General features: G+C 36.8%; 1 protein-coding gene across 4 annotated transcripts in view; it reads right to left on the bottom strand.

Annotated features, from left to right (window-relative positions):
- Window positions 1-13,250, bottom strand: part of EML4 (EMAP like 4) — a 208,170-nt gene that overhangs the window by 56,847 nt on the left and 138,073 nt on the right. For all 4 annotated transcript variants that reach the window (XR_008391938.1, XR_008391937.1, XM_053666818.1 and 1 more), the window contains exons 5-6: window positions 11,294-11,422; window positions 10,580-10,605 (exon numbers count right to left, since the gene is read on the bottom strand). Coding sequence is in view for 2 of the 4 variants with exons in the window: in XM_053666818.1 (XP_053522793.1) it covers window positions 10,580-10,605; window positions 11,294-11,422 (155 nt within the window). In the remaining 2 variants the exon portion in view is untranslated. The remainder of the gene's footprint in view (window positions 1-10,579; window positions 10,606-11,293; window positions 11,423-13,250) is intronic.

Raw genomic sequence — 13,250 nt, 5'->3', positions numbered from 1 at the left:
TTAAAAAACAAAGCAACAACAACAACAAAAAACCCCAGCATTTTAAAGACAACAGCAGAGCCTCAGGGGTTTGGGCCACGACTCTGATTTGTGTAATGGGTACTACTGTCTGCAGAAAGCCCTTTAAATTCTGAGAATGCTCATATGTTAAAGCATCTTTCTCCTCAAATTTTTTACTTTCAGAACCCATTTTCTAAAAAATTTTCCAATTTTTAGAACAAAAAAGCCCATTAAAACTGGAATTTGCACTTTACCTCAAACTAAAGTCTAGCTGCAGTGTGATGCTACCTAATTCTAGCAAACAAACAGAAAATTAAAGAATCTTTACTTAGTTTGAGCTTTTTCTCTGATATTAACAATTCTAGCCTCCCCCAAATCAGATAGCTAAACAGACTTATAAACAAGATGATAGAAATATCTATTACAATATAGCTTACAGTAGAAAGCAACAAAGAACATTGTAGGCAGGCTAAACCTTTTCTTAAAAACAGTTTATTTTCATAAGATTTGAAACCCCAATCCCCAATTAATGACCCAGCTATACTGCGGTAATGGTGTAATATTTTAAAATTCCAATGAAACAATGCAATCTGTAAGGGTCTTTGAACTTTGAACAAGTAATTTGATTTGTACTATCATAAAGTCTAACTGAAAGGTCTAACTGTAAAAACAGATCAGAAAATATGTAGATCCCCAAATTAAATAAGGGGGGGTTAAATTAATAAGAATATAAACTAGAGACTTCCAGCCAAGATGAAGGCATGGGTGGAAACACTGTGCCTCCTTGCACAACCAAGTTTAAAGATGACAAAGTTTTAGTAACAAAAATGCAACCAAAATACAGAAAACTGAACTGTACGGAAGTCCGACAACAAACCATTCAGCCAGACCGGTAAGAGGGGCAGTGTCAGCGGCTGGTGGAGCGGGGTAGTGCAGGAAAAATCGGCCGGACTGGACCGACCCAGGTGCGCAGGCAGCTGTTGGCAGATCCCAGGCGTGGGGAGGTAACGGGCAGACCCAGTGAGAGCGCAAGGTGGCTGGCTGACTGCGGTCACACATTCACACTCAAGATAAACCAGGCAAAGGAGTGAGCAGTGAGACAGACCACGCAGGCTAGGGCCCCTAAAAGCGCTGATTGGAAAAACTTTCGGGATAGAGAAGCTCCCAGGCTCACAGTTTGTTGGAGAGACCCACAGGGTCCTGGAGGGTGCACAGGCCCACACACCCAGGAGGCGGCACCAGGGGGGCCCAGTTTGCTTGTGGGAAGCAGCAGAGAGGACCAAAATACAAGAGAGAGCAGAACTAACACCATTGCCTCTCTCTGACCCTGTCCATACATACAGCATCACAATCCAGCGACCTGGGTCGCCCGCCCTGGTGACCACCTAAGGCTCCGCCCCTCATACAAAACAGGCATCAACAGACCAAAAAGTTATGGCTCAAGAAAAACAGCTCAAAGTCCCAAAGCCAATACTTCTAAGCAACCAAGAGCCAACCTATCAGATGCACAGTTCAAAACACTGGTAATCAGGATGCTCACAGAACTGGTTGATCTTAGTCACAAATTAGAGGAACAAATGAAGGCTAAACTAATTGAAATAAAGGGAAATGCACATGAAACCAATAGTGATGGAAACGAAACTAGGATTCAAATCAAGGTAGTGGACCAGAAGGAAGAAAGAAACATTCAACCAGAAAAGAATGAAGAAACAAGAATTCAAAAAAATGAGAAACTCAGGAACCCCCAGGACATCTTTAAACGTTCCAACATCTGAATTATAGGGGTACCAGAAGGGGAAGAGGAAAAGCAAAAAGTGAAAAATTTATCTGAACAAATAATAAAGGAGAACTTCCCTAATCTGGCAAAGGAAATAGACTTCCAGGAAGCCCAGGAAGCTCAGAGTCCCAAAGAAGTTGGACCCAAGAAGGAACACACCAAGGCACATCGTAATTACAATACCCAAGATTAAAGATAAGGAAAGAACCTTAAAAGCAGGAAGTCAAAAGGAGACAGTTACCTACAAAGGAGTTCCCATCAGACTGTCAGCTGATTTCTCAAAAGAGACCTTACAGGTAAGAAGGGGCTGGAAAGAAGTATTCCAAGTCATGAAAGGCAAGAACCTACATCTAAGATTGCTCTATCCAGCAAAGCTTTCATTTAGAATGGAAGGGCAGATGAAGTGCTTCTCAGATAAGGTCAAGTTCAAGGAGTTCATCATCACCAAGCCCTTATTATATGAAATGTTAAAGGGACTTACCTAAGAAAAAGAAGATAAAAATATGAACAGTGAAAGGACAGCAAACTCACAGTTATTAACAACCACACCTAAAACAAAAGCAAACTAAGAGGACAGCTAGATCAGGAGCGGAACCACAGAAATGGAGATCACATGGAGGGTTAGCAACAGGGGAGTGGGAAGAGGAAAAGGGGGGAGAAGGTACAGAAAATAAATAGTGTAGACGGCAGGCAGAAAATAGATAGGGGGGAGGGCAAGAATAGTATGGGAAATATAGAATCTAAAGAACTTGTGACACATGGACATAAACTAAAGGGGGAAATGGTGGGGGAGGGGGTGCTCAGGGTGGAGGGGAATGAAGGGGGGAAATTCAACAACTGTAATGGCATAATCAATAAAAAATATATATATAAAGAATATAAACTAACCTTATATCACAGATAAAAAATTTCTAGTTGTGGTGCTTGACAAATACTATGAAGTTAGTTTTACTGGCTAGAACAAGAACCCAGGTCTGAAAATTTGACCGAGTACTAAAATACTACCTTAATTTTCTTTGTTCTATAGGCAGAATTCTACCGGCTGGTAAATTTTACTGAATTCTCAATTACATGGGGGCAGGCAGTGAGGTGCACCATGGAGATATAACAGCTGTGAGCCTCACCACTTAGGAGATTACAACAGAGACATAACCAAGTCTTATACATCTGCTAACCAACTCTTATACTAATTACTGTAATAAGCCAAGGTGAAGTTACTACTTTCTTCAACCTATACCCTTTTAAATCAGTTTTCTCTTTGCTGTTTTGTTCACAACTGTGATTGTTAAAATACTTGAAAATACCAGCTATGGAAGTTGCTTAAACATTAAAAAAATTCTTTTTTAAAAGATTTCATTTATTTTTAGAGAGAGGGGAAGGAAGGGAGAGAGAGAAAGAGAGAAACATCAATGTGTGGCTGCCTCTCATGTGGCCCCCACTGGCCTGCAACCCAGGCATGTGTCCTGACTAGGAATCAAACCAGCAACCCTTTGGTTTGCAGCCTGCGCTCAGTCCACTGAGCTACACCAGCCAGGGCATGCTTAAATACTTTTTAGATTATTTTTACTCCCTGGAAAAGTCTTTCTTTGGGCAAAGAGAAAAGAAATATATTTCTTCAACAATATAAGATACAGAAAACCTTATTTTAAGCACTAAATAAGTGGGAAAAATGTTCATTTCATCTACACATACCAAGTTTCATTTAATTTTTTGAAAGTAAGAAATTCAAAAAATAAACTTCAGATATTAAAATATTTCTTTCTAGCTCCTTCTCAATTAACTATAGTAGAAAGAGAGAAGCCCCCAGGGGAACAATAAAAACTTATATATGAAATTCTAACTAAACAGGATTAAAAAGAGGCTTTAGCTTTACCTTCAATAAATGTGTCCTTTTTGGTCTCCCTTTAAAATAAAGAAAATATCTGGCCCTGGCCAGCTGGCTCAGTTGGTTGGAGCGTGGTCCCCTATACCAAAAGGGTGCAGGTTCAGTTCCCATTCAGGGCACAACCTAGGTATGTGCCCTAAAAGGGAACAAATCCCAGTGAGGGCATTTACAGGAGGCAATTGATTAATGTTTCTCTTTTTCTCTCTCTTCCCTCTCTAAAACCAATAATAAAAATATTCTTGGGTGAGAATTAATAAAATTAAAAATACTCAAGAATTTGAGTATTTCAAAATTCTCAAGAATTAAAAAAAAAATTCTTGAGTGTGAATACGTGGACAAGCCAAGAACTAGGGATGTAATTAATGTTTATATATCCCATTTTAAAAGACCCAATACCTAAGGTTTTTTTTTTTAATGCAATATTTGGTTTCCTGCCCTTCCTGCTCTTCACACTAAAATAGACTTAAATCAAGCACACTTTGTCCTTAATTCTGAAATTGCCAAGTTTTGGGTACCATCTCAGTCACAAGGAAAGATACTACCTGTAGCTCAATTACGAAAGGGCTTTTAACATTTTTTGGTCTGTTTCATACTGCACACCTTCTTAGCAGGTGAGAATATACTCCCTCTTAATAGGCAACAATATATAGACAGTATCAGTAGGACTGCTGGCCTATATACCTTACAGATAAATTTTGTTAGCTACTCTTTCAGATACAAGGTGCTGTTTGCACAGGTATGATCAGGTTTTTGGACAGAACATGTCTGGAACCAACAAATCAGAGAACATAAGGCACTGAATAAAAGCACCTCCAGGCCTGGCTGGTGTGGATCAGTGAATTGAGTGCCACCTGTGAACTAAAGGGTCACCAGTTTGATTCCCAGTCGGGGCACATGCCTGGGTTGTGGGCCAGGTCCCCAGTTGGGGACACATGAGAGGCAAGCACACACTGATGTTTCTCTCCCCCTCTTTCTCCCCCCCTCGAAATAAGTAAATAGAATTTTAGAAAAAGCACCTGCATTCAATTCTTTAAAAGGTAGATTAAAACACGTTAGTAAAGGAATGGGGGGCTGCTCTCCACTTTCCATTTGCTGCAAGAAAGAGCTTTCCAAAATTATTAAAGAGGCCCTCAGTGCTGGCCAGTAGAAGTCCAAATATACATGAGGAAACAGAGGGCCAACGTCTGAGTCACAAGAGAAAAATTAACACAGGAACAATGTTTCCCCCTTCTTCATAATTTCTTTCACCAAATGGAATTTTGAAGTTCTCCCCAACTCACATTCATAATTTTGATCATTATAGGATTCTGATTCTTCAAACTTCTGCAGTACGGGGCCACTTCACCCCTAACTAGGTCTCCTGCTTATGCTCTTCCCACTACACCACTCTGCCTCCCTTTCTTAAGTGAGGTGCCTCATGAAGCTTCTATTCCTTAGAATAAATCTGTGTAAGTGTAATGTTACCAAATATAAAATCCTTTGCACATTATGATAGGTGACCTTGCTGTTCCTTAACATAGTAAGAAAGTTCATGCCTTGAGGGGTTTATGTACTTCCAGATTTCTTTCTTTTCTCCAGATAAACACATATTTCACTCACTTCGTTCAGGAAGCTTAAATATCAGTCAATCAAAAATGTCTTCCCTAACTACTCTCTATAAAATAGTAATTCCTCTACTCTTCTCATTCTTTCCCAATATAATTTACTTCCTGACATATTAAGTATTTATTACCTGCTTATATACAGGATATAAGTCCCACAAAGTTCAGACACTGTAACTGCCAAATCCCCGGGTGCCTATAACAGGTTCTGACTAAATAAGCACTCAACAAGTATCTGTTAAATGAATGAATGTTTAAAATGTGTATCTGGTGATAAACACATCAGAACTGCAATAGCTTTTAAAATGACAAGATTATAGAGTTTTCTTTCTCCAATTTTATAAATGATTTTATATTTTACATTTTTAGATTATTTGACTAACTGTCTGGCTACAACAAATTACCAAAAAATTTTAGACAATATGTATTTCAAAATGACTTGTAAAGTATTTTTCAACCAAAGTCATTTTTAGACAGGTATCTAGGTAGCTAATAAGAAATAGCCCAATTTTCTAAGATATTATAATAACTATTCTTCCCTCTAAACATACCTGTAGTTAGAATATTATTGCATCAATTTGACAGTTAAGCAAGAATCTACTCTCAGAGCAGTGAAACCCACTCTAAGAAGATCATGATTTGGTGATTGCTGAGTCCCATTTTCTTCAATTAAGCAGATTTCTCTCCAGTAGAGTCTGACTGAGTCATGCAGGTTCTCAACATGATCAGACAATTAACTATGTGCTAATTCTTTCTTTTTTAAGACTTTATTTATTTATTTATTTATAGACAGAAGGGAAGGGAGGGACAAAGACAGGGAGAGAAACATTGATGTGTGAGAGATATACTGACTGGTTGTCTCTCGCTCGTCCCCAACTGGGGACCTGGCCCACAACCCAGCAAGTGCCCTGACCGGGAATCAAACTGGTGACCTTTCGGTTCACAGACAAGCACTCAATCCACTGAGCCACCCCAGCCAGGACAAGTATGTGCTAATTCTAAACAGCACAAATTTAAGATGCTACAATGGAGAAATGATAAAAGATTATTCAAGATTTTATCATTTAAATACTTGATTCAAGCCTCAGAAAAAGAAAAGGTAACATGCAGGAACTTGGGGGCATTCAGGTTCTGCCCTAAAATTAGGACATGTGACACTTTACATATTTCAGAAATGTCAGATATTTGATAACTATTATAAGGATGAGCTTATAAATTGTACTCATTTGCTTATTACAAAATTTGTCAGACTATTATCTATTTTCCCCAATAGATAATTTTATAAAATGTTTATTGTCCAGCTCAAAAAACTTCCCAATCAATACTTACCAAATGATTAGTTTTGTACTTGAACCTAACTGCTACATTTAACAATAAACGCTCCCACAGAAGAACTTATTCAGTTTAACTTGACGTGCTAAGTGTTTATTTCTCTTGAGATGGGAGCAGAATCCACCAAAAAAAAAGGGAGAAGAGTAATGAAAAGGGTTTAAGCTTCTGGGACTTGAATGCAGATAAAGATCTAAGTTAGTAAGAGCCTCCTTTAGTGGTATAACCTGTCCTTCCACCTACACTTAGCCTAGAAAATTGCCCCTTGAACTTCCCTTTCTACCTCCAACTGCTTTCACTCAGGTTTCCTTCCTTCTGCTCAAATGCTGATCAGCAATTTACAGCTATTCTACTTTGCTGTGGTTGCAGGACACAGACCTTTGAGGTAGTTTTCCCTGCTACCACTCACCTAAATATACCACAAGTAAATAGGCTTTTCCCCAAATCAAAGCAGGTGATTTGGAGCATGTCATACTTGTCATCCTGGCCCCCAAAAAGAGGTAAACAAATCAATAAATCATATTTTTAAAAGACTGATCACACAGCCCTGGCTGGTGTGGCTCAGTGGATTGAGCACTGGCCTCCAAACCAAAAGGTTCCCAGTTCAATCCCCAGTCAGGGCACATGCCTGGGTTGCAGGCCAGGTCCTCCCTCAATAGGGGGTGTGAGAGAAGAAACCACACACTGATGTTTCCCCTTTCCCTCTCTTTCTCCATTCCCCTCTGTCTAAAAATAAATAAATAAAATCCTTTAAAAAAAGACTTCACAAATTACACGTATTTTTGGATCAATACCTAAAGTGTAAGTAAATGTGTTGTGAAATGTGCTATGCAAATGAATAGCACATTTATTTCATGGTCATCTATTTCATGGTCATCTTTTCATCTTACTTTACACATTTGAGTACAAAGATTTACAGCCAGATTCATATATTAATAACTAAACTTTACTTGGTACTATGTGCCAGGTACTATGTTTAAACACTTTATTGTCTTTGAGGGTTTACTATTGTCTCAATTATAGATGAGAAAGCAAAAACTTAATTAAGAAGAGGGAAGATGAAGTTGATGTAAGGTCACACAGCTAAGTAATGGTGAATCCAGTCTCTGGACTCCAAAACACATGTGTTTAAACATCTACACTATTTTGCTTGCTACACAGTAGATTAAGTCTTATAGACAACTCAAGTGTAACTGTCTAAAACCAAACTCTTTTCCTTTTTTCTGTATCTACTCTTCCCTCAAATGCTCCTTACTTTAGTAGATGTCTCTTACGTAGTTGCTCAAGCTAGTTTTCATAAATTCCCCTCTGTTCCTTTTCTCTTGCACTCCACCTATTCCTAAGCCATTTACTAGAATCCATTCACTTCTTTCTATAGACTTTGTCTCAATTTTAGTCAGGCCTGAACTACCTAATAGGCTGAAGCACAAGAGTTATCTCTGAAGATACACGCTAGTGTTAAGAGTATACAGCAGATAGACTACAACTCATTAAATTGGCAAAGGAATAGATTCAAGTTCCAAAAATAAAGCTAACTGCAAGCAACAATTGATATTACTAAGTTCCAACAACTGGGGCAATCCTTTTGAGTTAAAATTCTTGTAAGAGAATTTAACTTGTATTTCTACATCACTTCCCCGCTTTTCATTCTATCCTTTTTTCCAGACGCTAGCATTAAAACCCTAAGTGATGCTTCCATAACAAAATCTTGTTCCCTTTTAAATACATTTCTTTACCCACGTGCCCACACAGTATTGAAAACGGTCACCAATTCAAACCACTCACATCATACATGAATCCTAAGTTCCTTTTCCTTTCAAGGAACATAGCACAACATGAGAAAGAGGCAGGTAGCCCTTTCTCATTTACCCTAGAAAGATTTTATAAAATTTAAGCTCTTTAGCAAAATTTGTAATAACAATTTTCTATAATTAGTCTCTTCTATTTTTAAAGTACATTCATACACACGTACATACACATACATAATTCGATCCTTTGGCAGCCATGCGACATAAGCTTTAACTAGCAGGGTGTACCTATGAATGAGGCCCAACACAGTATCATACATTTACTTAAAACATTATGAAATTTTTGTCTTCATTAGTGTTTGTGTATTTAATGGGTGGCCCAAGACAATTCCTCTTCTTTCAGTGTGGCCCAGAGACACCAAAAGCTTGGACACCCCCACTTTATAATTACTATTCTCAGATTAGAAAACTAGAAGAGACAGTCATTTTGCCTAAGTCACAAGGCTATTATTTAGAAGAGCCGAAAACAAACAGTAAACATAAGAGATTCTCCATTCACTGCTCTTTTCATTACATATCACGGCTTCTGTTTTTTTTTTAACACCCTCACCCAAGGACATTTTTTCATTGCTTTTGGGGGGAGGGGGGAGGGTTTGGGGGAACAGAGAGAGAAAGAGATGTGTGAGAGGGAAACATCAAACCCACAACCTAGGTGTGCGACGACAGGGAATCCAACCCGTGACTTTTTGGTCTATGTGATGACGCTCCAACCAACTGAGCCACGCCAGCCAGGGAACCACTACTTCTGTTTTTAAAAATATTCTGATGTACATTAATAAGAATTGTCTTTGTAAATAAAATCTTGTTTTTCCTTAAACCATTTCAACCACTACTTCGTCTATATAATTAATTATGAAAGGAGAAAGACCTAACTAGAGATGAAGAATGCCAGCTAAAATCAACTTCATTTACAATTTCTATGTGAAAACAAATAATCCAAAGAAGATTACAAATAATTATTTCTTTTCTTACCAAAATCAAGAAAGTAAAAATCCACAGGAATCGGGTTAAATCTCTAACAAAAATTTTAACTGTATTGTATCTGGTTCATATAATAGCCAAAAAGTAAAGATAATTATGATACATGGAAATGACCAAGCAAAAAGCAAGCACAAAAAGGACGACATGCTTTCATTCAGAGAGCATACTTCAACTAAACTTGCAGTCAGTCTAAGAAGAATATAAAACTGGTGTATAAAACTTACCCACTTTACAATTAAATTCAATACACATTTACAGAAAGGCTCTTCTTTTTTGGTCAGAACAAGCCAACAACAGCAAGTAGCCAGAAATTACAATTAATATAAAAAATTTAAGAGGAAATGAATGGATTTGCTAGACTCATATTTTCAGTCTGAGCCTCAAGAAATGAGCGATTATTTGCAATAAAGTTGGCAAGACAGGAGACTGAGCTAAATTTTATCAATTTTTAAAATCTATCTATCTACCTGTTAATGTATCTGAGAGGGGAAGGGAGGGAGAAAGAGAGGGAGAGAAACACTGATCAGCTGCCTCTCACACATCCCCAACTGGGGACCTGGCCTGCAACCCAGGCCTGTGCCCTCATTGGGAATAAAACCAGTGACCTTTTGGTTCACAGTTCAGCACTCAATCCACGGAGTCATACCAGCCAGGGCAAAATTTATCAATTCCTTAAGTGGCTTTTCTAAGTACAATTTTTATTGTTTTTAAAAAGGTAAATTCCCTTTAGCATTTTATACCTTTTTGTAATGATGTATTTATTTCTACTGTAGACCTGGAGCCTTCAGAACTCAAAAATAAGATGGATTTTTAGAAAAGTAGTTGGATTCACTAGTTCAAATGACAATACTGGCATTTCCTTTATTAAGAGGAAAGCCAGGTAGTATAAATAAGGAAAAGTCAAATATGAGATCTAGGAAGAAATTAACCCAGAACGTGACCGATTTCGTCTCATTTTTACCTTGGCTGGTTTTTTCCCCCCCATGGGTTGACATTTTTGCTGGTAGAGACAAAAGTGACCTATTTTACAATACAAATGGGGGATTTTCTTAAATAACTACTAGTAATGCACTTCTCTTTAATTACCATGCACTGATAAAGTACATTGAATGAAATAGTCAACATACTTACTAACTAGCAAAAATTTAACTGATATAGAAAAGCAACATAAATATTTTTAGCAGGATTTTTAATTTACCTTGGTTTACGATGACATCTTTATGCCTGCAAAAGAAATTCAAAGACATTCATTTTACAATTGTATTTGGCTGACAATTATTAGAACCACCTGAATAAACTGTAAAAGCTTCAACACTGAGGCCACACCCCAGTTAAATCTCTAGAAGTGAAATTCAGGCACCAGCACTTTAAAAAGCTTCTCACTGGTCTCAACCACTATTTTGTAAAACAATGGATATTTCATAAAATCAGCTAAATAGTGAAAGCATTAGAAACAACTTACAAAAATATTCAAATCTTATGGGATCATTAGATTTACAAATTCTTTCAGTTAAGGAGCATTTACATGAAAACGTAGCCTTTTTAAGAACACTTTAAAGAAAAAACGCAGGAGAATAAAGATAAATTCTAACATGGGTTTTTATTTTTTAATTGAATTTACTGGGGTGACATTGGTTAATAAATTATATAGGTTCCAGGTGTACAAGTCTATATCATCTGTACACAGTATTGTGTTCACACCCCAAGTCAAGTCTTCTTCCATCACCATTCATCCTGCCTATACTCTCTTATACCCCTCCAACCCTCCTGACTCTGGTCATCACTGCGTTGTCTGTTTCTGTGACATAGATTTTTTTAAAAAATAATTCAAACAAGGCACTTAGTTGGACATGCAAACATGATAAGCCACATAATTAACTTTCAGCTATAACTGAGAAAGTATAATACTTACTTGTCTGTATTTTTTATAACTTTTGATATTATTTTTGAGGTTGAAACTGCCTTCAATAATTTATTACGAGTATCATCTGAATTTTCCCATGAATTATGTGACTTTTCAGCCATTGGTGGTCGTTTTATGCTGGAAGAAACATATTGATTTCTTAGAGAAAAATTCTGTAAGTAGCAATGACAGGTAATTGACAGTTCATATAGAACACAAAATCAGCATTTAACATTGCCTTATAGCTAATCCAGAAAAGAGAAGGATTAGTTGAAAGGTCCTGCCTGGATGAGTGAAGGAGTTAAGCAAGGCCATCACCAAGTCTGTTTTATAGTGGTCACTATTATTCAGAAGATTCATTAGAACAAATACTACTTGATTTTTAAAAACTTGTACTTCTTTGTTGTTAACTGAAAACACCCCATTTGTTTGAATCTCCAAGTAGCTAGTCCTATTTAGCGCTACTGTGCATTCATAGTAGTTTGTGAAACTGTGTGAATTTGTGGAAAAAAACCCAAACCTGTGCTTTTTCATAAGTCATAAAGCTATTTTCATTTTTATGATCTCATATATGGCACATGACAATTTCTAAATAAACTATAGGACTAAAAGTAAAACTCTGGTTTATACCTTTTAGAGGCAATTTTACCCATGACCAGAAATAAACACAATGTAACAGAAAAATGTTGTATTATCAACACTAATTTCATTTATTTGTAACTGAAATGTTTGACTTATGAATGAGTTTTTGGATGCATTGCTAACAATCCTATAACTCATCCAGTCTTCAAGATTTCTCGCAATAGCATATCCAAAGAGCATTTAGAATGGCAAGCACATTTCCAAGATATCTTAATTAGCTGAAAAAAAGATCTGGGACAAAGAAGGTACCAAGTCAAATCAGAACCTTTAAGAAATTGATTATTATAAAAATAGGCCACCTTTAACCACACACACACTTCAAAGATGCGTAACATTAATAAGCTATATCCAAGAAAAACTCCACATGAGACCAGGCAGAGGAATTTGTGTGAGCAACACAGACAAAGCATTTTAAAATGTTAAACATGCATCAAATGAAAGATTTTTGTTTTCCCAAATTTCCATTAGTGATTTGAGACAAAATATTAAACTGATTAAATAAAAAACATTTATAAATCTTTTAGGAATAGTTATTTATTTTACCAAAATTCTAGCCAGTTCTGGGAATGGTTTAATATTTTCCTAAGATTTCCAAGTATCAGTATGATAAAACACAAAGGTGCACAAAAGTAAGTTTACAGTTGTGAGTACGTGAAACAGTTTATTCTTCTATCATTACTTATTTATTATTGTATTATTTTCCATATGAACACCTGTAAACCTCCTTTTGCCCACACCATATAACTATACCTATTCATACAGCTGAAATCAGCATTTCTAAAGCAGGCAGACTTCATTAAGTTGGTCTAAATACTTGATTACAAGGCAGCTGTAGCACTGAACTCCCAGCATGCAGGTTTAGATCCCCAATTTAGGCTTACACACATTGTTAGAATGATTTTCCATTCTCCCCCTCTCTTAACTTTAAAATATTAATTATTACAGACACAGAGAGAAGCCCTTAAGCAAGCCTTTAGCATAGAAAAGACCAAGTGAAATGGATTCATTTCTCTATTCAAGCAAGAACTTATCCTCCTAAAACCCAAAACTAAAACTGAGATGCAGTCACAATGAAGAGCCATGTGTTGAGAGGGTCCCTTGAAAATCGAAGGTTGTAATGATGCCAAAATATGAAGAGGATAATTACATATTGCAATTTTCTATCCATGGCTACAAGCTTATGCACAGTTATATAAAATGTTAAAATATTCTATAATTTTAATTTTCTAGGAATATATGTTTGGGTCTTAGACTAGGTTATTTCTGCCTTCCTTTCATTGAACTGTTTTCCCCTCAGTTTTAACTGAGAAATTCTGACCTTAAA

The sequence above is a fragment of the Artibeus jamaicensis genome, unplaced genomic scaffold (genome assembly GCF_021234435.1).
Source record: "Artibeus jamaicensis isolate MK-2021 breed Jamaican fruit bat unplaced genomic scaffold, CSHL_Jam_final contig_465, whole genome shotgun sequence".
Classification (NCBI taxonomy): domain Eukaryota; kingdom Metazoa; phylum Chordata; class Mammalia; order Chiroptera; family Phyllostomidae; genus Artibeus; species Artibeus jamaicensis.
The sequence above is the reverse complement of the archived record's forward strand: the minus strand, read 5'-3'. Positions and strand labels throughout refer to the sequence as shown.